Genomic DNA, 24,014 nt, shown 5'->3' with positions numbered 1-24,014 from the left:
CTTTGTTGTCACTTCAACTTCGCGTGTGTAGCAACGGAGCCGATGAGTCTCATATCGACCTCGGAGGTGGTAATCCTAAACATGAGTGATGGGGTCAAGAGGAGGCAAGTTGGGTACGCCGTCACGTTCCCATTCCCAGGCCATCAAGCTCCAGTTGAGCTCTCGTCTCCAGAAGAGCCCCAGTCCTCGTCCACCTCCATCCGGGCGATCGTCTGAGCTCAATCCTCCGCTGCGAGGCATGTGTGTAGCGAAAACAGCCTTTCCCATTCGAGAGTGAAGGATGCCCATAGAGCAGGACACACAAGGCTCATGGGTAACATAAAGTTCGAGCCCGTGGCAGAGATAACCATCTTTGTTCGGATGCTCTTGTTTGAAGCACTGCTTCTCTATCTCGAGCAAAGGACCGTCTTGAAATGCGTCATATTCGAGATTAGGTGCCGTGAAAGGCAGACCGGCAGCTCGTCTCTCGTGTCGAACAAGTTTCTGGGCGACCATGCTTATAGCACGAACAACACAGTGCGTCATGGGGTTGCTGGTACCCTCCAGCAGGCCGCACTCCTGATGCCAACGAGCATCTCCAGCAACCCCAACAAGTTCGACTTTGCCTCCCTCCCTCTGAACAATCACAGCTCCAACAGCTTCGCCGATCCCGGTTTCTTTAGCTTGTAAAGCAACACGATGGGCTAGTGCCATCCAAACGGAGGCGTCGTCCTTGATATCTTCAGTTCCCCGGGCTACTATACTAGGGTGTGGACCCAAAGGGTTGTTCTTCCGATATACCGTTGGCCAAAATTGAGAAGACCACATGGCCGCTTGTATTTGGGATGTTGGTGCGAGTAGTGGAATGGGGATCTTCTCGATGAAGAGGTCGGTCTCCGCACCCTCAACAATGGAGAGAACCTCCACTAGTTCCTCTCGGGTGAAATCTTTAACTTCTCCAATTATGATGTAAATCCAGGTCGATTTGGCTGTATGGATTTGGCGTCCAACTGAACTGTCATTCATGAACTGAGTCTTCAGGTGGGCGGGAAGATCACCGGGTTTGGAGCATCTGCGAAGATGAGGCAGGGGGTTAGCGCTGTTATCATCTGGTCGCATGTTACGCAAGGCCCTATATAGTTTCTGTAGTTAGTATCAAACCCATAATATATGTGGCACACTCGGGGTCTGGGGGATGGCGTACGTGATGACATCGTTGGCTTGTTTGGTAGGTGCCCGCGTGATGTACGCATGAGTGATTGTGTGATCCTGCCGAACCTCCTGAGTTGTTTTGAGGGGGATCAAGACACCGCGGCGGGTATGTCCTTCCTTCAAGTCATCAATCAGGGGGTTTGAGAGAATCTCGGATGGGCCGCGGTGTTCGATCTTTGGGGGCGCAGACGCCTCAACAGGCTCAGGAGTTTGGCAGACCTCACTAGAAGGCCCGGCGGCCGAGTTGTCTTGAGTTACATCCATCTGCAGCCCTTGGTATCGCCTATGAATTGTGGTTAGCTACCGATCCAAACAGATGCAGTAAGTTCATAACATACTAAACGTGGTCTTCGTGCCTGTGAAGAACTCGGATGGAAGTAAGCGCGATGTTTTCGGGGTTGCAGCAGTGTTACAGTAGATGATGGCGAAGTTTCCAAGATCAGTTGCGAGTTGAGAAGAGAGAGTTGAGTTTGGAGGAGATGAAGAGACGACGAATGTTGTTATGATGCGAGGTCTCGTGACGAAAGAAGGCACAACTTGGGACGAATTTAGGCAAGAGCGCACCACTCTTCACTTCCGACTCTCCTAAGGTACCTATGTCTCGTTCTTTCTCCTGTTTAATTAGGTATTTTTATCAGTGACTGTCCCCAACTAACACAGGTTAACAACAACCATTTGCAGTGGGCACTTACCCTTTACTGTGTTCTTCGAAAACAAGTCTCTAGGTATGAAAGATCGGAGATAGAGAAGTGTTTGAAAGCACAAGAGAGAGGAAGTTGCAAACAGATGGAGGCCTAATGAACAAATCTTGAAAATCTTGAGCGTATTTCGCTACCATTCGAGGTGAATAATACTGCACTTGATTCTGGCAGTGGCAGCGGCTGGCAAGAAACTGTCAAGTAAATGTCTGCAGTAACGCCCAATAACTAGCGGTTTCTTTGGCAATGTCTACTTCCGAGGTAGATGGCCAGTTGTATCAATTTCAGGCTGTCCAGGGATGAGCTTTTTGCTTTCACTCTCCAAGTGAATCAGCTCTTTCACTGCCTTGGCAGGATCTTCAAAAGGCCTGCTACAAACAGAGCCCTTTTGCGATCGCGAGCAGCTTTGATTGAGCTTTCCACGCCTAAATTCTCTTTGTGAGTACACGAAACATCGACATGGGAGTTATCGTGTTTTTCTGTATTGTCCACTTGGACTGTGCCTTCTGAAAGTCCTGTATCCCCATCAACTCGTTGGCATTGAAGTTGATGATAAGTTCTGTCAACCCTGTGGATCGATTGTGGCGGGGACCTGCATATGTGGCTGCGGATCGGTAAGCCACTTCTTTCAGCTTACCCTATATGCTTTGACTTCACCACCATTGTGTAAGACAATGCAATACACCAGGCAATTATTGTGATTCAAAGCTATTCTTTCGCAGTTTGCTGACTGGTACCCAAAGTCTTGGCTACGGGTATTGGGCAGCCATTTCGTCCGTGTGAGGCAGGTAACAACAAGGCAGCATGGCTGTCGTCCAACTGAATACCAATGGTTTAGCTTGACAAGACAATCATGAGCTTTGACATTCGATTAACTTACAAAGTGCAAACCAGCTACCACATGAAGTTCATACATGACTACGCACCTACAGTCACTTTTTGATGAGTACCATGCGAGACAAACATGTCATATTAACCCCGCGTCTCCCCACCAGATGTTGTATTAAATAAGAGCCATCCTGTTGGTACGGATGTGCCCCCGAATATCACCATGACGAGATGAATGGCCGTATTCGTGGGGAATAAGTTCTAAGGCTGCCTCTTTTGGCAGCTTGATCTTGCATCCCCCGTACTTTGAATATGCGGAGAAATCACTCCACGTAAAGCGTCTGATGCCGACACACCGGCGTACTGGGCTGTCAACCGACCAAGGCTGCTGTTACAGTCGCGGCATGTGAAGCACTAAATGGGGCCAGACACATGAGTGAACATGATAGACGGTTGCCTGCATATACTGTCAAGAGGCAGTGTTTGATGGCCCATCAATCAAAGTGAATTGTCATGTTGCTTGGACTGCTTACAATGCCCAATGTGCGTACAGCTCACAGCCTGGCTGAGCGTCCCCTAAACGTTACATGCTGTGCGTCCCAAGCATACACCTTCGGGGGCACTGGATGAGTGCATTTGACCAGAGCCATTATTCGGAGTTTTGGGAGAGGTCTTCGGGACTACAGGATAGAACATCCGGCGGCAGTCCAATTCACCTTGGCACTTACACGGGCTCACCTACTACGAAGTACCTTAGGATAGCAGCAATACTGGTCCCTAAGGTAGCTACAGCATGCATTGACCGCGATTGATCGACAGTAACAAATAAAAGAACACTACAGTCTTGTATCGTACCCGTAGTCGCTGAACCAAGACATTGTTTCAGGAGTCGGAGAAAAACAGGATTGTTGAGATTGAGCATAAAGAGCTTACATGCTGTCACGGAGCATTGTGCAACGGTGTTCCATCCAATGCATCACTGACGATAGGTCACTGAGAAGCAAGCCAGCCACAGTTGGTACATGTACGATAAGACAAAAGGTCAGAAAGGACGAGCAGAGAAATGGCCTATCGGGACCATCCCCGCGTTACAGCACTGGCCTGTGCTCATTCATAATGGCAATCAATAAAGTCGAGGACAAGGAGCCTTACTTCTTGAGGTGTCATGATACATGGTTCGATAGACATGAATGAAACACGGACAAAATAAGAAAGGCAGTCTACAGAGCCACGGTCGTGTAATATTCGCATGATTTATAAGAGTCATACTGAGACTCGTATCAAGCCATGAAAAGACAGGGACAGTGGCACAAGGTCAAGGCCTTTGATTCATAGTTTATGATATCCAAGGCGTTGCTCGAATGATATTCAGAGCCAGTGCGCCGGGGAGACAAAAAGTGACTGGGACCCCACGGACGAATTCATGACGCCTAAGCGCCCACGGGTAAATATGATTCGCAGTGGAATAGGAGTTGAAAGGGGATGGAATGATAGATTGGACAGCATTCATGCGAGATGACAGTCGCATTATTGGTCTCACGTCTATCTCACCGGGCGATGAGACGAAAGGACACGAGCAAGGAGCCAAGCGCTGCGCTGTAAAGCAAGGTCAGGGTGAGAGTGACGGTGACGGTGACAGGTCAGCCGCGAATCGAATCTCACATGTTGCATGAGAAAATGAGGCGCCTCCTTTGCAACACGACCAGTTCTTACGCATATTGTGAGGGTAATTCTGTATCTCTACTCTGTACCAACTGCAAGAAGACCAAAGATAACGGTGGGGGTAAGTTGACTGTCCCCCTCATGCAATGCAATGCATCTGCAGAAGCGAGTTTAGTTTTGCTCATCGCTTGCTTCGCTTTGCTTGGCTTGTGAAGGTTCCCCCGCGGCGAGATCGGAGAAAGCTGCACTAGGGATGACTCCTTTTGGGTTGAGGTGAAAGGAAGCAAGGATCTTATACCTTGTAGGAGCTTCCAGCGCTGGAGAAGAAGGTCTTGGACTGCAGTAGCGCGGCGTGTGTTTTTTTGGGGTGAGAAGAACTATTGGAGCTTGACTTGATGTGGTCTAAGACGGCGTATGCTTGGTAGGGGTGCCATGCATGGTAGCTGCGAACATAGGTTCGGGGGTTTAAAGTACCGCCGGATTAAGTGCACATTTTTCGAGATGAGAGACATGAAATTTGAGCTTGAAAATCACAATTTCATTGTAACAGGCCTTCAAGATTCGTTTCCGCTCTGACAGTGATGATCTTGATATTCAGAACAGAGTGATTTGACTTATAGATAGAGTTAAGGTGTTTGTGTGGCTGGCAGGGGGAAAAGCATCCGTGGATGGATGAAAGAGACCCAAAGCTAGGTACGGAGAACTTGGAGCTCTGATTTTCTGTAAGAGAAGTCTATCATCAGAAACGACAGTTTATATGAAATAGACTTGTCGAATAACCCAAGCAAGGTTTTAGTTAATAAACACTTTACCGTATGTTATTTATAGTTCTGATAAACATTGAAATTTTTTAAAACCTTTATTGAGAAAATAGTGATAGATGCTTAAAATTCAGAGCATGTGTTCTACCAGGATGGACTGGGCTGTCAACTGACGCGCATGTCATCTTCAAAGCTTTGTAACACTGATGAGACCTATGACGACTAATTCACAACCTTTATCCCTTCTAGCCTTCAACAGCTTCAGGAGAGACAAGCATCAGCACAACAAGACACAAGCAAACAAGAGATCAAGCTCGGTGAGTTAGAGATTCATTGGTACGAGTGTCCGAGCAAGGGCCAAGCGCCACCGTTCCGTGTCTCAAAGGGCTCTGCTGAACCATTCAAAACTAAAAGCTTGGCGGAATTTGGGGGCTTGTAAAAAGCATTCTCACTGGAATCTTTGGTAAGGTAGGTAGGTAGGCAGAGTTAACAAAAAGAACCAAAAATGGCCACGGAGTCGTGAATCCGAAGACCTTGAAACTCAGCCGCCAGATTTACTCCAAAGGGACGAATCCGAGAGGTGCGTTGAAATACATGCAGCATATCTCGGATTTGTGATACCGCCAGATGTCGTAGATTTGAACAACCTTGTCCTGGACACGCAAGGCCACGACATGCCATACTATATTATTATATGGCGGGATTCTCGGTACATGATTAATTGAAGGAGCTGGTAGGTGTCGAACTAAGGGAAAAGGAGGCCCAGCTGGGCGGTACATATGCTCAAGGATCTCGGGTCCCGGGACATGTTATTTCATTTAAGATGCACATACAGTGCCTCAACCAGACCATATTGTTGAGAATGAGCCTATACCCGTTGTCTGCCCGGAACGTGCTTTCGTATACAAACCCAAAAGGGGGTAGAAGTGACTTGGGATCTTGATGCAAAGTCGCAGGGCATCCTGTACCTGAAAGCCAGTTGGTGTGTAGGATGCACAGCTGAGGTTGGCTGGTTGGTTGAAAACGTACAATGATGTAAGATGTAAGTCGGTACAAACGAGACCGAGGGATCGATCCAATGTAATGCAGCGCCACCCAAGGGCGATGAGTCTCACGAGCCACTATCCCTAGGCCAGCAGACACACCTTGGCTTGACTTTCTGACCTTTCAGGCTTTCACCATAGGTACATACATACAGTTTCTGACGATTGACTATTTCTATACGTTATTATTGGCCCTGAAATTTACATTGCGGTACAGTAGAAATGGATTTTCCCGCACACTTCGTTAGCTCAAAGCATGAAGTGCCCGGTTGGGCATTTGGGGGGGTTTGACTTTTGACTTGACTCTGCGGCCATTTACTCGGGGCTCCAGCTTCTCACCCGTCCGTTAATAAAACCACCGACACAGGCCCTCAACCACCTGGGCTCACATCACCTCACATTGCCTTGTTGCTCTCCTGATATTCTTTCAAGCGTACCAGCAACCCTAGTCAGGGCAACCGAAATACCCAAGCAACACATTTCGAGGCTGCCAGTATAATAATTGCAACCTGCTGCGTTTCGATCTGCAGACCCTCTAATGGGCACAGCCTATTCTGGGTGACGTATAACAGACAGACACAACCAGCAAAAAGACAGGGAAAAAACAGACTGCGCCAAGCACACGAAGCAACAGCCTCAGCTCAGATTATAGGAAGACGAGGCATACAGCAAAGCACAGTAACAACACAGAACGTCACAACACACGGAGTTTTTCGACCCATTGACACCGAAACACCAGGAGACTGAAAAAAACAGTAGGGCAAGGGCTCAACTCAACAACTCCAAAAAAGGAAAGATCTCTATCAAGCCAGACCTCAACTTCATTTTATCCCATCAGGGCCTGGGCTCTTACAAAAACAAACCATCCACCCAGCATCCATCGATTCAACCAGTTCCCGCGGGATTAGACCCTCGACCCTCCACTCCAACAGAACCTGGACGACATTAGCTTAGGCTAAGCCTGTGAAGAAGCCAGCAAGCAACAGCGAGCGCCACTACCGCAACTTTTTAGGGTCCTGCATTCTTCCCCACTGCTAGTTGCGGCACGGCACCACCGAGCCCACCAACGACGACACCCCCAAGACCTCCAAGTCAGCCTCCAACTGCACTGGGACTGGGCTGCTTGCGACCTGGTGGAGGCCCCTCCAACTGTACCATCCATCCTTTCAGTTCACCTCACCTCTCCAAGGCTCGACTCGACTCGACTCGACTCAGACTCACCTCCGGTCAAAGGTCAAGAAAGCGAAGCTAGTGGACGCCCCGAGCACCCCGACAGATTGACGCCACTGAAAGGTACATCAGCGGAGGAAGAGGGACCCCTCCCTCAAAGGAAACACACACCAAAGTCCACTGAGGAGCCCCTGTGGACCACTACGCCGGGCCTCGCTGGGGCGGATTTTATTGTTTATTGGTCGACGTGTTCCTTGAAGAGTCAGAGCCTGTCGCCAATTGCTCGATTTGGAGTTTAGTCTCCCTCGTTACTCAGATGCCTTCAGCGATTCCGGTGGCCCCTGCAGGTACGTACATGGCCGTAGTTTCCTTGTCCTTGCCTTGTTTCTTAACAGCTTCTTCCAACAATGACTACGTATTTGCCTTGCCATTCTCTCAAGCTTTATTAGCCATTCAACTGCTGCTACACATCCAATCTTTCTTGTTGCCCTTCCTCTCCTCATACAAACTTTGAATCTCCATCTCCAAAAGATCTTCGACATCCATTGCTACCTTGCTGTTGTTGTTTGATCAAATCAAATTGTTCCAATTCTGTTTATCATAACTCGAACCCCTTTATACCTACGCGATCGCATCTTTAGCACTCCAAGACACCAAACAATCAACCATACACGTATCTAAAATCTAGACGCAGGTCGCCGACAATCAAAACAGTCCGGACTGTTAAAATCTGTGATGCATAACCTTCTCGGTGTATCACCTCCTTCGCCAGCGCTCCCAGCGCAACAGGCATCCTCGGATTCTCTACCACCTACATCGAATCCTAGCTCGAATCCGACGTCAAATCCAACGTCAGACCCTTCCTCAAATCCAAACAACCCAAACAACTACGCGGTTCTTCCTCCACCAGCAGATGGTGACCATGACCATCTTCCTCCTCCAGCAAATGCACCTTCCTCGCTGGCTGTGGCGCTGCGATCGCTAAACGATTTGACCGAAACCCCCACATATGCGCGAAGCGTCACTTCAACAGCGCCGAGCTCGCCACGCATGTAAGTGCCGTCATTTTTTTCTGTTTTTTCCATAGTTGGGGTCGCGAACCACATATCCACCACCTTCGGCCCTTTTAGTACTGGCGATCCCGCTTTTAGAACCCCTCAATTACTGACGTATGGAAATAGTCCTCCGCTACGACAGAATTCTGGACATCAAACACCACGAGTCCGGCCACATGCGACAACGCTCAACATCCCGGGCATGACCCGGTCGAGAGTCTCCCCTGATGGAAGAATTCCTTCTCGTGATGTCGCCGCAAAACTTGTTATTGTCATGGTTGGCTTGCCGGCCCGAGGAAAGTCTTACATCACCAAGAAACTTCAAAGGTATCTTTCTTGGCAGCAGCATGATTCTCGCATCTTCAATGTCGGAAACCGAAGGCGTGTAGCTGCCGGACGCAGAGTTTCTGTCCACCCAAAGTTGCAGCCTGAGCCGGAACACATGGATCCTCCTGTGCATGCGGCTTCCATCTTGCTAAATGGTAACCCGACACCATTTGGCCCCGAGCAGGCTGAGCCGGAGAAGCTTGACTTGAACGATGCCGCTCAATCCGAGGTGGACCAGTCCGCTACATTCTTTGATCCCAAGAACCAAACTGCCGCGGCCATGCGTGAGCAGTGTGCTATGGATACTTTGGACGAGCTGCTGGATTACCTTCTCGATGGAGGCGGCGCTGTCGGCATCCTTGATGCCACGAACAGCACTATTGAGCGAAGAAAGAACATCACCAACCGCATCAAGCAGAGGGAGCCTAAGCTGGGTATTCTTTTCATTGAGAGTATCTGTCAAGATCCTACTCTCCTGGAGGCGAACATGCGGCTGAAGCTCTCTGGTCCTGACTATCGTGATAAGGACCCTCAGAAGTCACTGGAAGATTTTAAGAAGCGAGTCGCTGCATACGAGAGTGCGTATGTTCCTCTTGGTGAATATGAGGAAAAGCACGACTTGCAATACATTCAGGTTTGTGGAATTCGTAATGGTTTTGAGAGTCAGCAGCTGACCAAAGCGTAGATGGTTGATGTTGGGCGAAAACTAATCCAGCACCGCCTCAAGGGTTTCCTCAGCAGTGGTATTAGCACTTACCTCGCTAGCTTCAATCTTGCCCCTCGACAGATCTGGATTACCCGACATGGCCAGAGTGTCGATAATGAGCTTGGAAGATTGGGCGGAAACTCACCACTTACCGAGCGCGGCCATTGCTACGGCCAAGCTCTTCACAACTTCATCACTTACCAGCGCAAGCACTGGCTTATTGAACAGAAGAGCAAGAAAGCCCAGGCTACCTTCCCTCCCGTACCCGGTGATAACACACCTCCCTACCCTGAGATGTATCGGGAGATTGAGGATAAGAACTTTTGTGTCTGGACTTCAATGCTCGATCGCAGCGTGGACACAGCTGAGTATTTCGAGGCCGACGACGATTACGATGTGAAGAATTGGGAAATGCTCAACGAAATGAACTCGGGCCAGTTCGAAGGTATGACATATGCGGAAATCGCAAAGAAGGAGCCCGAGGAATTTGCCAAGCGAGCACAGGACAAGCTCAACTACATCTATCCTGGAGTCGGGGGTGAAGGTTATCTGCAGGTTGTGAGCCGTCTGCGCGACATGGTTCGAGAGGTTGAGCGTATTGAAGACCATCTTCTTATCATTGGACATCGCTCTGTGTGTAGAGTCCTGATGGCCTATTTCATGGACCTATCCCTGGCGGACATCACAGACATGGACATCCCGCTTGGCATGCTCTACTCTATTGAGCCCAAGCCTTACGGCCTTGACTTCCATGCTTACCGATACAACGAAGATCAGGGCTGGTTTGACGAGCTCCCCAACTACAAACCTACAAAGACGGCCCGCAACAGCATCATCAAGCCACAGCATTAATAGTTTCCGGCGGTTTGCCGGAATCGACCGGCTTGTACAACATACTTGCTACGATTTGACATTTCCTCCACGTACTTTTTTTCCTTTGGCGTTATAGCGGGGTATGATATTATACGAATGACGCGCAAAAAGAGGGACTATCCGCACTATCAATGGAACGGAATGGCATCATACACAAAACAACAAGGAAGGGCTGGCGTTTTCCGTTCAATTGATAAAGAGAGATATCCCCGATGTTGCGACGCAATTATTTGCATCGGTTATTTCATTCAGGCGTTTTGGGAGCCAGGTTTCTCCTCATATTGAAATGATCGAGACTATGGATTTGGGCGGTTCTGGTCGAGTCATGTACCAGCTTATATTTGGAAGGTGTTGGTCTCGACCTACGGTGTTACGTGTTGTGTTTTATCCCTATTATCTCCTTGCTGCAGGCGATGAAGGAATGAAGAGAGATTCTTACATGAGATTTGGAACGTGATGGATAGATACACAGCACGACGCTCACGCCGACGGATATGCCGCTCATGGGAAACTTAAAGTTTTGAGTGCCTGTTCGAAAGGGATCTTTTACTGTCTAGATCTGATAGTTACAAGAAATTCACATTTACATATGTATTTTCCGTCAGTCTGTTGTCTACCCGATGTCCAGCTTAAATCAAATCAAGGTCAAATATTCATGACATCTTGCACTGAGGTTTGTATATGAATACGAATGGTATATTCTTCGATAAAGTCATCTAGATTACCCGTGAACAGACGACCCAAACGCCTTGCAATGCCCTTCCGTGCCTTTGTAATCCCACTAAACTTTTCTCATTTCTGCAACTCTTGAGACTTGTTGCATTTCCCTTACTTCTCTCTTGCCAGAATCATCTTTTCTCTCTCTCCCCTACGTCTCTCGAATTGCTTCTTAGTATGACGACGCTCATTCTCCTCACGGCGCTTAATGCTCTTGAGCTCCTCAGCCTTAATCTCGCCGGCCTTCTTGAGGACCTTAGGCACGTGCCGGTGACGGTGAATGCGGCGAACCTCAGGCATGTGCTGGTAACGCTCGATAAGAGCCTCGTTGTACTCTAGGGCTTGTCTTTGACGAGCAGACTTGACGCCTTCGCGGCGAGAGGCGTTAGCGCGCCAGAGTCGAACGTTACCATCGTCGGATCCAGAGAGAATGTAGCGCGCATCAGGGGTCCAGCTGGCTGCTGTGACACGCTGCATGCGCTTGGTGTGGTAAATATCTCGCGAGTGACCGCGGTCTCGGTTCCAGAGACGAACGGTTCGGTCCCAAGATGCGGATACAAGCTCTTCACCAGTGGGAGACCACTCGACATCCATGACTGCCGCGACGTGATCCTTGAGAACGTTGAGAGCACGGTCAAACTTGCGCATGTCGAAGAGGTAGATGTTGTGGTCTTCAGAAGCAGCAGCCAGGTTGAAAGCCTCCATCGGGGACCAAGATAGGCGGTTGCTGGCGAACTTGAGGACTGTCTTTGTGACAGGTGTAGACGTGCGGAGGTCGTAGATGACTATGGAGCGGTCGTTGGAGCATGATCCCAGGATTGAAGTCTCGACGTGGTTGAAGGCAACGTCGGTGATGGTGTCGATAGCTGTAGGCCACTTGAGAATTTCAGGCGCAGCGGTGTGGCGTTCGAGATCGTAGATGTTGATCACACTGGAAGCAGCAGCGAACGAGTTCTTGGACCGATGGTGTGACAAGCTGGTAAAAGCACCATTTCCAAGCCATGATGATATAGGAGCCGCTTCGCTAGGTGTGTTATAAGGGTCAAATAGCTTGATCGTTCTGTCGGCCGCACAGGTCAAGAGCTTTTTATCGCGAGTCCATTCTAGACCCTTGACGATATTCTCATGAGCTGTCGCATGCCATATCTCGTCTCTATCGGCTAGGTCCCAAACCTTGACCACACCGTCACCACTACCACTTGCAAAGTGCTCAAGAGAGTTGGGATCCTTGGCGATAGAATAGACACCGTCGACATGACCCCGTCCTAGCTGGCCTACGAAAGGCTGCGCATGCATTCGCTCGAGCTTGACGGCATTGAGGGCTCGCTGGTACTCCCGTGCGCGCTCAAAAGGATGGAGGGCGGAATCGAGGTTTCGTGGTTGCTTTGTAACATCTGAGCCGGCTGCTTGTTGAGCCGACACGGGTCGGCTAAGGGCCTTGATCTTCATGTCGAATGGCCCTGTAAAGTCGAATTTACTGATTGTAGCTGTTCTCGAGGCTGGTAATTTTGGCGGGGACTGAAGCAATGGATATTTTTTTCTGTTATCGCTGAAGCACCCCTGTCAAACCGGACGATAAGAGCGGGATTACTAATGTTCCGGGCACGAGCCAGGTACACCAGCAGATCGCATATGCACGTCTAAAGTCAGGGCCTCAGATCGCATTGTTGCGAAAACTCACCCTCTTTATTCCATTTACGCCTTCCTTTTGATCCCCGCAGTTTCCAATCCTTTTTCTTTTCCGCACATCGACTTCCAATAACGGTTTTTGCTACTCGCGATACTGCGTCACTTTGCTCGTTGATTCTTTCGGCGCGCGACGCTTGCAAATATGGACGGAATGGATTATGACCCGATGGTGATGGATGGGGAGCCAGAGCAGCCCCAAGTGAAGATCTCTGCGGTATGAGAAGGCTCCCGAACCCTTTTTTCTTTCGGGGGACACTCAACTGATGTGATTTGATGCGACTCAGGCCGATCACACCCACGTCGATTTCGAGCTATCAAAGACGAACCTTGCTTTCGCCAATGCCGTGAGGCGAATTATTCAGGCAGAAGTGCCCACAATCGCCATTGACCTGGTCGAGATCGAGACAAACAGCTCCGTGCTGGCCGACGAGTTCATCGCCCACCGCCTGGGTCTGATTCCTCTCGATTCGAAAGGAGTTGACGAGCTCAACTACTCACGAGACTGTGACTGCGAGCAGTACTGCGAACAATGCAGCGTCACTCTGACACTGCACGCGAAGTGCACCTCCGACGAGATTATGAAGGTGTATGCGCGGGATCTAGTGGTGGATGGTCGTCATATGAATGGAGTGGGAAGCCCCGTGATCACAGATCCAGAGGGTTACGGCTGCTTGATCGCGAAGCTACGCAAGGGCCAAGAGTTGAAGATTAGCTGTATTGCCAAGAAGGGAATCGCAAAGGAGCACGCCAAGTGGATGCCTACATCTGCAGTTGGTTTTGAGTATGATCCTCATAACAAGCTGCACCACATTGACTGGTGGTTCGAAAATGACACGGACCCTGCTGTTGAATGGTGAGTTCTATGAACAAGTCCCAAGGTTATGGCTAACATCGTCCTCCAGGCCCAAGAGCAAATACGCTGAGTGGGAAGAGCCTCCTCAAGAAGGCGAACCTTTCGACTACGATGCAGTTCCAAACAGGTTCTACTTCGAGGTTGAAACGTCAGGGAGCATGGAACCTGACCAAATCGTGCAAAACGGTATCAGAGTTTTGCAACAAAAGATCGGTGGTCTTCTTAAGGGCCTAGACCCCAGGAAGTATGGCGGTGACGAAGCTGAGTTTGATGGTCCTCGAAGTCCCGATATGAACATGGACGGTGGTACCACGCCTTGGCAGGATGGAGGGTACACTACGCCTTATGGTGGTGGCGGCGGCCAGACGGCGTACGGAGGCGGCATGACAGCCTACGGAACAACACCGTATGGGGGATCTTCTTGGCAGTAAGGACCAGGGGCGTTTGATGGGTTATGCAATTCGTAATCAAGAAGGGTTTGGAGGTATAAATAGGGGGTGGTCTGGAAACTAGTAACAGTCTCGTAAAAAAAAGGCATAGCACGGACTTAGAATGGGATCTTTTTTTTTTCAGGAGACAAATCATGGTACGACGTATAACACTTGAGTGCTCTGAACAAGAATGCTGACTTTTATGCCCGCCTTTATCCTCCTCTATGTTGAGTATGTTTTCCAAACCAGGTTCCCACGCAAGAAGCTCGTATAAGGGATCTTGAGTAACAAAGCAGTAACGCCAACAGGATGATCACCGCTCTTGAATGACGAAACGACAAAACGACAACGCCAAAACATGCCCATCTTCCTGGTCTATCATGTCATGTCAAGTCTACAGGTTAGTATCCAAGCCCTTAACCTTGCGGTAGGCCTTTCGGTGCATCTCTAGGAAGACAAATGTACAAATAGTTTGTCTGAGAAAGCGTTAGGAGGGATTTGACACAGAGAAAGGAGGCACGTACGGTCCAAGTCGGAGGAAGCTGGGAACCCAGCCCTTGAACACCCACATAAGACCGTCAGTTCGGTGAATGTCGCGAATAAGGTGTAAGATGTTGTGATCATATGCTGAAGACATAACACGAGTCTTGATGACGTCGATAGGGCTTGTTACAGTAGCAGCGACTAGACCAGCGATGAACGAAGAAGTAAAGTGAGTCTTGAGGTTATCCTCCATGGGCGTATACTGGAGAAGCAAACTCTTTGAGACGTCGTAACTGGCAAGCTGACCAGCAGTCATGAACATGGCACGGCCACTGTTGGGCAACCATCCACGGAACATACTCTTAGGCCCTTCCTCACGCGCCATACGGACCATACCGTCAAAAGCATGGCGATAGTTTCGGCGCTCAGCAGGAGGAAGCGCAGCATCGTGTTGCATGCGCACGTTGAGAACATCGGCAAAGTTTCCAGCAATACCTCCTACGAAACCAGATCCAGCGGCCAGGGCAACGAGTGTCATGAAGGATGGATCGCGGCCTTCGTTACGGCGTGTAAGACGTGTCTTGACCTCTTCGTAGACGCCGAATCGTACGGTTGAATATGTCATCTGGCGCAAGAGAGAGGCGGATATACCGCTGTAAAGACCGAGAGGACCATCATGACGAAGAATGTGGACGAATGTGCCGACCATGTTCTTGGGCGCATTGCCTGTGCGCATTTGTAGACGAACCTAGAAGAGTGTAAGACTTTGATATACTGCCACGAGAAGTTGTGAAGAGTTACCTTGACTGTTCAATGTTAGCTGAATTTCGTCATATCTCGGGTTCGTAAAACGCACCAAGATCCAAAGGATGTGTAACGCAAGCTGCCATGCTACTGGCACTTCCACCAAACCAAAAGGGATATCTTATCGTCGTCTTCTTCGCATCAGCCGTCGCCTTTCCTGTCTTTACAGGCGCCGTCTCCGTCTTTTTGCTCATTGCTTCCTGACTGGTGGCCATGACGTGCGGTGGTTTTTTTCTAGTTTCACAAGCCAAAGCAAAAGACTGGGAAAAGGACGAGTTTAGCTTAGACTATCTAAAGTTAAGCTGCTCAATGTCGATCAACTGAAGGTTCCATAACTTGACTTGACTTGTCTTGTAAGTTAAGTTAGGCCAAGTTGAGATGAGAATGGAAGTGGATGATGTGGGAAGGTGAAAAAAGAAAAAGGTCGGTTAGCTATGATTACTACTACGGCAAGGGTTCACTTTTTTAAGTGCATGAGCCTCAGCTGTTGCTACCGACATCGCGGAAAGTTGTCAATTGGCCCGGTGTTTAGCTACTGTAACCGGACAATCGGAGCGGGATCGGCTGTCAAGTCGCCGAAGCGAAGCCAGGATAGCGCTAGATTAATGCTATCATTATGCGAGGCCGTTGGAGAAGAGCTGAAGTTGAAGTTAATTGTGAGTGAACTGGATTGGATTGCTTATATCCGGAGGAGCTGTAAGGCCGAACGCCGAACATTTTTGCAGTTTTGGTGATACAACCAACCAATCGTGGAACCACTCTCGGCGTTCGAGTATTTAATTTATTTACGATAAACCCATCAGCCATTGGCGCCTATTGCGTGGCCCGTTCGGCCTGTAATATAATTGTCGAGCTTCACAAGTCTTCAGAATGAGACTCTACGTCCAGGGCATGCGGTGCCTGAGGGCTTCTGCCCCGCGAACTGTCCAGCTTCCCCGGAGCTCCATTCTCCTACAAACAGCTTGCGCCGTGAGGACTTACTCGTCGGGTCGGTCTACTTCCAGTCCATCACTTGCATGGGCGTCTCGCTGACTGGTTCGGCCTTGTTGCAGCACCCTCGACGGGAACTCCAGGCTCCGTGACTATCCGCGGCCAGACCATCAAGACTGATCCTCAATGGTTCAACGTACCCGACAATGTCCTCGACGCCACTACAAGGAAACTTCACCTACTGAAAGACCATCCTGTGTCTATCACCCGCCAGATTATCCAGGCCAACTTCCCTGAGCCGACGTTCAAGTATCACAATGAGTTCAGCCCTGTGGTATCGACAGCTCAGAACTTCGATTCCCTAGGGTTTCCCGTGAATCATCCCGGTCGCGCCCTGTCCGACACATACTATTTGAATAGCGAGACACTACTGCGAACACATACAAGTGCTCACCAAGCCGACACATTCCGAGCTAACCAGAGCGCGGGGTACCTTGTGTCTGCCGATGTCTACAGACGAGATGCCATTGACCGCAGTCACTATCCTGTGTTCCATCAGATGGAGGGTGCAATGTCATGGGATCGTACTAAAGTTCCCAATGGTGATGTTGCTGCTGCGGTATGGAAGGACTTTGAGAAGCTGCCCGTTCATGGGGTCAAGGTCGATGACCCAAACCCTCCTATGCACCCAGAGACAAACCCTCTCCAAGATGCTCACCATACAGCTGCTGAGGCTGAGGCTATCGGTGCTCATCTCAAAAGGTCACTAGAAAACATGGTCGTCGATATCTTCTCCCGGGCTAAGGCTACTGCGATCAAAGATGACCCCAACTTCGTGGATGAGCCCCTGCAAATGCGATGGGTAGAAGCTTACTTCCCCTTTACCAGCCCCTCATGGGAGCTGGAGGTCTACTATGCCGGAGACTGGCTCGAGGTGCTGGGCTGTGGTGTTGTCAAGCAGGACATCTACATCAACGCTGGTGTGCCCAACCAACTGGGTTGGGCTTTTGGCATTGGTATTGATCGTATCGCCATGCTTCTCTTCAAGATCCCCGACATCCGCCTCTTCTGGTCAAAAGACAAGCGCTTTCTATCCCAGTTCGAGGGCGTGACCGACAATCTCGACAACCTGAAGCGCTTCGTCCCCTTCTCCAAGTATCCTCCCTGCCCCAAGGACGTGTCTTTCTGGCTTAGCTCCACGACAGCAGCAGGTGGCAACACCAAGGGCACATTCCACGAAAACGACGTTATGGAAATTGTCCGCAACGTGGCGGGTGACGTGGTCGAAGATGTACGCCTGATTGATGAGTTCACGCATCCCAAGACGGGCCGCAAGAGCATGGCGTATCGCATTGTTTACCGCAGCTTGGAGCGGACTCTGACTAACGATGAGGCCGTCGCTTTCCACGAGGATGTGCGCAAAGCTTTAGTCAAGGAGCTGGGCGTTGAGCTTCGATAGACTGGGTCAGAGCTAGGGTAGCTGAGCTGAAATAAACGTGTGGAGAAGCTGGAGCTCATGGGCCCAGCTCGACATGGCAGCTTGGACCCTTGATTGCCTTGAGCTAGTTGTGAGGCTGTATAAATCTGTAGGCTAGTCGCATCTGTATAGTATTTGCCGTATGAATCCATGAATCCATGAAAAGTCCGACGCTCACGGGCTTAGCTCTCCTCTGACGTCGTCAACCTGCACTATCACGAGCCCAGCTGCTGCGCCATTGTAGAATCACGGGCTTCATGTCCATCAACCAAGCCACGAATCAGGCGTGGTTATTGCAAATTGCAGGATTCATGAATGGCTTTGCTCGAGTGACGTTATTGTTGATCTGAGCCACGTCTGGTCCGGGCTCTGGGTTCCTTGCATGGATGAGCTGAACTGAGCTGCCTCCCGGCGGGGCGGTAATCGAGAACAGGGATGAGGCGGGTGGCTTGTGCGTTGTGGCGTTGCTGGTTTCGGAGGGCTTTAGGGATTTGGAGGCCGACGTGTTATTGAATTCCTTGGTGTCGGACAGAGGAGACTACCTATCTCTAGGTTCTGGTATTGGCATTGATGAGTCTAGATTCGGGATGGAGACTTTCAATTGGACTCCAGTTACATCTGCGAGAGATATCTGTCTGATTCGATCACCCAGCCTTCGGTCAGGAACTGTGGCCAATAGAGCGAGGTTTCTAGATATCCTCACATAACTGTCTTGTTATCTTGATTACAGAATATCACAACTTGTACCACCGATCAACCGATCTTTGGAGAGTCACCTCAGACCTCGCCTAAATTCCTTTATCGTGTTAATGTCTGGACTTCCAGATCGGGAAGGTATAGGAAGACTTTTCCACTCTAGTTGGTGTTGAGATAACTGCCCGTCCGAATATCCCTGCAAGGATTTCGATTTTGTATGTATGTCACTGGGTAAAGCAGGGGACAATTGTAAGGCTTGGCAAAATTGAGGTGTACTTAGTCTAAAGGCATCGATATGTTGGCATATTCTGGACCAATGTTGGCTTGAGGCGCATGGGTTTAGTTGATTCAGAGAACAGCCGTCAAGAACAGCATTGAATCGCATCTCGTGACTAGACAATACGACAAGCCGCCTCTTTCTCCCGTATCGGAATGTAGGCATTGCAAGAGTTGGCACAAGTGACGACATTGACGATAGTCTCACCAAGAGTTGGCCAAGGCCTCATCCACGAAACGATGCCCCGCACGGCATGGAGAGCTCCATATCCCGAGGCGAATTCCTTGAGTATGGGGTTGGACTAGACTATGCCGTCGGTTTCGGGACGACCCCAGTCTAGTAAAGAGGGCGGAGGTTTACCGCAATCTCGCCAAAAGATATAGCCACAAGACCAAAGCTGGAGGCAGTATAGAATATTGATACTAGCAGGAGGCGTTCCAGGCTTTTGTTGTATGGGCTTAGGCCTTAGGATCACACCTGAGAATCTCATCGTGTTCGGGAGGCTCGGACAAAAGAGGAATGAGCTCGCTCGAAGATTGGGATTCAAATTGTTGTTTCTCCTCTTGCACAGCCCCCTTGACCTTTGATGTTTTGAGAAGTGTCATCGGGTGTTTAAGAGCTGTGACTGGCTGAAGCTGATATGCCGTGGGGGATCCTCGCGTTTAGATACTTACCCAGGGAGTGTCTTGTTAACAGTTCAGTCGATAGGTATCTTGGGATATTCGTTATTGCGAACAGGACAGCACGCTTTTGGATGGACATAGTACATATTCGCCAAATACACGTTCTTCGCAGTGAATATTGATCTTCTATTGTGCAATCTCTTGTAACACCTGTTCATGGCAAAAAGTCTATCGAGGTTGAATGTCCGGGGTCAAAATGCAATACACTGCAGTAGCGCCATGCAGGTTTCCAGGGGGTGGGTGTGTCAAATTCATGGTTGGATCGATTCATGAGCGGTAAAACATTAGATGGCTTGGATGGAGTTTGAAGATGGCATTTCGAGACATACGATCAGACAAGCCAACCTTTGGTACAAGGGCTGTGATAGATTAACATGAACGACTCATCAGTTTCCGTAAAACGTTATTTTTGTCTGTTCTCAAGATGACAGTATGATTCGAGGATTTATAGACTTCCTGTTCTAAAAACATACAAACATGGAATACCTTGAATGGTAGCAAACTTGGTCAACCTGGTTCTGTGAGATACCTACCTTAGTCATGAGTCCGCAGGACCATCATTAGTCGAGACGGAGCAAGACAACACAAGACAAGGCAAGACAACAACTCTTTCTATGGAGCCAAAACAAACATGAGCCGAGATGGCATTGGCATTTCTTAACACAGCCCTCACAAATCTCCTCAACAGAAAAAAAAAAGGATACAAGGGCTTTGCTCGTTTTGACTGATCGCAGGAGGGAAAAAAGCTTAACGTTCTGGCCCGGACCAAATGGAATCGCCATCGCCAAAGCCGTCAAGGCCTCACTGGCCCAAAAGAGGCAAAATACTGGGGCCTTGCAGTGCACAGCCCCGAAACTCCATGAACAACAACCCCTGTGCGTCCGCTCGCTAGCCTTGTTAGGTTCTGTTCTGTACGTGCGTGCCCTGGCCACCCGACTGCACAAGACCAAGCAGCGAGTTCCCCAGCCGCCGGGAGGCTTAGTTGACTTGTCGTCGTGTTCCTGAGGCGGGAGGCGGCGCTTCCATTGGAAAGTGGAAAACCATAGAAATATAATAGACACCGACCTTCGCACTTTTTGTCTTAATCATTCAGCTCAACTCAGCAACACTCAGAAACACTCTAGAGAAACAACATTTCAACAGATACTCGATTCAAATATCAACAGATCGACAGGAACCCCTCGCAGATCTTGCACTGTTCACATCTCCATCTCTACCAAAATCATCCAGAGCCAGTTATCATAACTGCTCTTCAACCTCGCCTCTACATCCAATACACAACAACCACCTTCAAAATGGAGACCTCACCGCAACACTCCCGATCTTCCTCCTCCACTTCGCGCCGCTCAAACCTCACCCTCGACCTGTCTAACATTCCACCCATGACCCCGCCTACGCCTCCTTCAAACACCCTCCTCTTCACCAACCTCACCGACCCGGCCATCTTCCTCCCCGAGAACCTCCAGGTCATCCGCGACCTCATCACACACTCCGCACCCATTCACGCTTTTGCGCCGCTAAAATCCTTCCGCCGTATTGTCGTCTCCTTCTTCGACGAGCAGGCCGCTATCGCCGTTCGCCAAGTATGGGATAACGAGGCCGTCATGGGTCAACAGTGCCGAGTCTACTTTGGTATGCCCACACCTGTCGATAAGCGCGATGAGCACCTTGCTCTTCCTGATGCTGGCAAGCTCTTCTTCATCTCGCCACCACCTAGCCCTCCCCATGGCTGGGAGATGCGCCTCGAGGATGCGCCCAACAAGCTGGTCCACGCTGAGGATCTGGCTGATGCGCTTGCTAAGCTGCACCACAGCCCTGGACCTATGGATGAGAGCCAAGACTCACCTGTCACTCCTCCTGACTCTGCGCTGCCTGGCCGAACACGTTCGCGCTCCTCAACTCTCATCTACAAGCCTGAGGATGCGGCAAGCACCATGCCTGCCGTCATCGTCGACGACATGACGGATGAGCCCGAGGAAGTCAGCCCTGTGGAGCAGTCCAAGCCCATCTTGGCACACACTGCCCGACCTCCTGTCGAGCTTATGCACCATGCTTGAGCTTGTCGCTCGAATCTTTTCAGTCGTATTGTGAATTACTCTGGCGTTAAGGGTACGGATAACGGGAACTGGGGATCGGTGATGGCACGACTGAGCGGTCTGTCTACCTAGGTTTACAATGGAGCATTACATCCTCTTCAGCACGTGTTGTCGGAGTTGGTAAAATAAGTCTTTTGGGGTTATTATCACGGAAATGGCGGTAAATGTGCCACATATCGTTGGCTTTTACCTACTGGCGCAACTGTATAAAATAGCTAGTGGCTTAATACCAGTTCTGAAATCAGAATGATGACACACATATTGTTTTCAACCTCGCCTAAATGATTTGACTTCGATGACGACTTTTCCCAGCAAGTGATCAAAACACAATACTAATCAGCCCAGACGAGGCTTTGCTGCGCCAAGACAGCCGAGAGTAAATGGCGCGGTATATTCGATACGCCCACGAATCTGACGAGGCTCACCGCCGTAATAGCTCCAAGAATCGTGCCGACTAAGAGCACTGCCTTCCTCGAGATGGTCATACTCTTGGAGAAGTCCGCTGACGTTGTCCTTTCTGCCTCAAGGTCCTTGCGCACACCAAGTTCAGTGAGCATACCGAGGCGCGGGAGATACTGGAACTCAAAAGTGCTCGATTCACCGAGACCGCCCGCTTTATGATTGTGGATCATGAAATACGCAAAGTTTTTGAATCTCTGTTACACGGCGTCAGCCACAAGGTTCTCGGGTTCGTATTGACCGTGGATATAGGGGACGTGAGTGATGAATACGTACTTGTTCCTGTCGCTTCTGCATGTGAGTGGGCATCCAGGGGTAGCTATAGCTTATGAACAAGAGAATTGTGCATTGCATCCATACGACAAGCCGGGATCGCAAGTCAGGCTTTTCGATACCGAGTGCGCTGGCAAATTCCTCCCCGTTGAGTCTGTATGCGTGCGCGGCGAGTACCTCGCGAGGCATGTTTAGTGGCGGAGCTCGAGCTTCCGCTGTAAGAATATTGTTTGCGAGGATTTGGGAGTTTGCTGATGGAGCTACCTCAGATACTGCTATCGACTCCAGCATGGCTTTGGCTTGTTGTGGTGTAGCCATCCAGTCCACGGGTGTTCCAAGCAAATAACCAACATAACGCCATAAAGCGAGATAGTCTGCAGTCTGTTTCTCGGATAAGTATATACCCTGACGAGGAAGGGCCATATAGACAATGGCAGCTGAATACGCTGAAATAGTGGCGATTGTATGTAAGTCGTTGATAGGAACTCCCCATTTCTCCATGTCGAAGTATCCCGGGTTTTGATTCTCAAGTTGCATAAGCCGTCTTCGAACGGACGCGTGTAATAGACGCACCCGTACTGAAGAAACATAACCTTTTCCTCCAGGCTTTATTGCATCGAGATCATCAACGACTTCCATGAAATGCTGGAGTGTTTCTAGAAGTCGTCGCCGAGTGACATTGATGCCGAAACCACCGGTTCGAGAAAGAGTCTCGACAATTCGATATGCACCCATTCCGCCCAATAACGACTTATACATGAGCTTGCAAACCAGTCAGTCAATTTGCTTTTTGATAGAGATTTCATGACTTACACCGAAGAGGATCTGTCCACTGAACTGATACACGACCTGTTGTCCACGCTGAATCTGATCCCAGTCAACCCATTCAGGGATCGTAGAGACTTCTTCCCATAATTGACCCAGTATTTCATCAGAACTGGCATGTTTCTTGAGTAGTTCGTAGATGTCTCTCTGGCCCGGGCCAGAACCATGAGGGCACTTCCATCCCTTTGTCGTAGGCGGCGAGATAAGGTCTAGTCGATCGAGAGCATCTGTGGCCAACTTGTCGTATGAATAAAGGTAGTGGTCCAGTTCCTCGGTGGCCTTATGTCCGGAAGTCCAGTTGAATCTATGGCCACCAATGATTCTGCGGTCCTTGAAGTAAGATGGGAAGCGGTAGTCCATGGTTAGATGTGTCATGGATCATAAACACAGTCTGCAGTACAATTTCATAAACAAAGAGCTAAGGATATACCTAATATGATTACAACTTATGGGATGAAGTTGTTGTTGACTCTCAATTCTTAACGAAATTGAACTTTTGAGTTGATGCACCACGGCTCATTATGCTTCAAATGTACTCTACGGACCTCCCGCACAGGCTGCAGTGGTGCCAGGGCGGATATATAGCATTAAAATATGATTGGAATTCTTCCATGACGAGGACGATATACAGAATAGCAGCACATGATGAGTGATAGTTTCTGCCACATCAACCTACACTCCATCTCGGACTTAACGGCCGGGGCACTAAGGATGATCGGCTCGATTTTACTTGAACGAACATGTTGTTGGTACGTTAGAGAGAACAAAGAAGCCCAATGATATGCAGAAACAAGCAAAATGGGTAAAATGGGAGCGGGGAACAACACATTCCCATACATGCCTTAGCCAAGACGAGTCTGTGATGGTTCAGAGAACATGGCAGCTTCACTTTACCCGGAAGAAGCTCCGGCCCCCGCGATGTTCATCGTTGTTGATGAGAGATGTTTCATAATGACATTGCGTTGAAATTGGCAGTCATCGCTACTTCAGTAAAGTCAAGGCTTCAT

General features: G+C 49.5%; 8 protein-coding genes across 8 annotated transcripts; 4 read left to right on the top strand and 4 right to left on the bottom strand.

The window, feature by feature from the left end:
• Nucleotides 1-75: 75 nt before the first annotated feature.
• On the bottom strand, nucleotides 76-1,455 carry FSUBG_1365 (TAD3 subunit of tRNA-specific adenosine-34 deaminase; the record flags this gene model as incomplete). The annotated part of the gene is made up of 2 exons (XM_036678563.1): nucleotides 76-1,111; nucleotides 1,184-1,455. 2 exons carry the CDS (start codon nucleotides 1,453-1,455, stop codon nucleotides 76-78), a joined length of 1,308 nt encoding a protein of 435 aa, XP_036543075.1.
• A 6,633-nt stretch (nucleotides 1,456-8,088) lies between these two features.
• FSUBG_1364 (6-phosphofructo-2-kinase) lies at nucleotides 8,089-10,293 on the top strand (the record flags this gene model as incomplete). Its single annotated transcript, XM_036678552.1, has 3 exons — nucleotides 8,089-8,405; nucleotides 8,535-9,369; nucleotides 9,421-10,293. The coding sequence occupies 3 exons, from the start codon at nucleotides 8,089-8,091 to the stop codon at nucleotides 10,291-10,293; spliced, it is 2,025 nt and encodes a 674-aa protein (XP_036543074.1).
• Nucleotides 10,294-11,142: 849 nt separating this feature from the next.
• On the bottom strand, nucleotides 11,143-12,480 carry FSUBG_1363 (SOF1; the record flags this gene model as incomplete). The annotated part of the gene is made up of 1 exon (XM_036678541.1): nucleotides 11,143-12,480. The coding sequence occupies one exon, from the start codon at nucleotides 12,478-12,480 to the stop codon at nucleotides 11,143-11,145; it is 1,338 nt and encodes a 445-aa protein (XP_036543073.1).
• A 382-nt stretch (nucleotides 12,481-12,862) lies between these two features.
• FSUBG_1362 (DNA-directed RNA polymerase II subunit RPB3) lies at nucleotides 12,863-14,004 on the top strand (the record flags this gene model as incomplete). The annotated part of the gene is made up of 3 exons (XM_036678531.1): nucleotides 12,863-12,934; nucleotides 13,005-13,573; nucleotides 13,623-14,004. The coding sequence occupies 3 exons, from the start codon at nucleotides 12,863-12,865 to the stop codon at nucleotides 14,002-14,004; spliced, it is 1,023 nt and encodes a 340-aa protein (XP_036543072.1).
• Nucleotides 14,005-14,398: 394 nt separating this feature from the next.
• FSUBG_1361 (dicarboxylate carrier) lies at nucleotides 14,399-15,506 on the bottom strand (the record flags this gene model as incomplete). The annotated part of the gene is made up of 3 exons (XM_036678520.1): nucleotides 14,399-14,480; nucleotides 14,529-15,213; nucleotides 15,344-15,506. The coding sequence occupies 3 exons, from the start codon at nucleotides 15,504-15,506 to the stop codon at nucleotides 14,399-14,401; spliced, it is 930 nt and encodes a 309-aa protein (XP_036543071.1).
• A 401-nt stretch (nucleotides 15,507-15,907) lies between these two features.
• On the top strand, nucleotides 15,908-17,680 carry FSUBG_1360 (phenylalanyl-tRNA synthetase; the record flags this gene model as incomplete). The annotated part of the gene is made up of 2 exons (XM_036678509.1): nucleotides 15,908-15,947; nucleotides 16,365-17,680. 2 exons carry the CDS (start codon nucleotides 15,908-15,910, stop codon nucleotides 17,678-17,680), a joined length of 1,356 nt encoding a protein of 451 aa, XP_036543070.1.
• Nucleotides 17,681-20,649: 2,969 nt separating this feature from the next.
• Nucleotides 20,650-21,411, top strand: FSUBG_1359 (inhibitor of calcineurin; the record flags this gene model as incomplete). The annotated part of the gene is made up of 1 exon (XM_036678497.1): nucleotides 20,650-21,411. One exon carries the CDS (start codon nucleotides 20,650-20,652, stop codon nucleotides 21,409-21,411), a length of 762 nt encoding a protein of 253 aa, XP_036543069.1.
• Nucleotides 21,412-21,782: 371 nt separating this feature from the next.
• On the bottom strand, nucleotides 21,783-23,367 carry FSUBG_1358 (latex clearing; the record flags this gene model as incomplete). Its single annotated transcript, XM_036678486.1, has 3 exons — nucleotides 21,783-22,106; nucleotides 22,186-22,944; nucleotides 22,996-23,367. The coding sequence occupies 3 exons, from the start codon at nucleotides 23,365-23,367 to the stop codon at nucleotides 21,783-21,785; spliced, it is 1,455 nt and encodes a 484-aa protein (XP_036543068.1).
• Between the last annotated feature and the right edge of the window lie 647 nt (nucleotides 23,368-24,014).

This window comes from Fusarium subglutinans (assembly GCF_013396075.1).
Source record: "Fusarium subglutinans strain NRRL 66333 chromosome Unknown NRRL66333_c0000007, whole genome shotgun sequence".
NCBI classification, from domain to species: Eukaryota; Fungi; Ascomycota; class Sordariomycetes; order Hypocreales; family Nectriaceae; genus Fusarium; species Fusarium subglutinans.
This window is presented reverse-complemented; position numbering and strand designations above follow the sequence as displayed.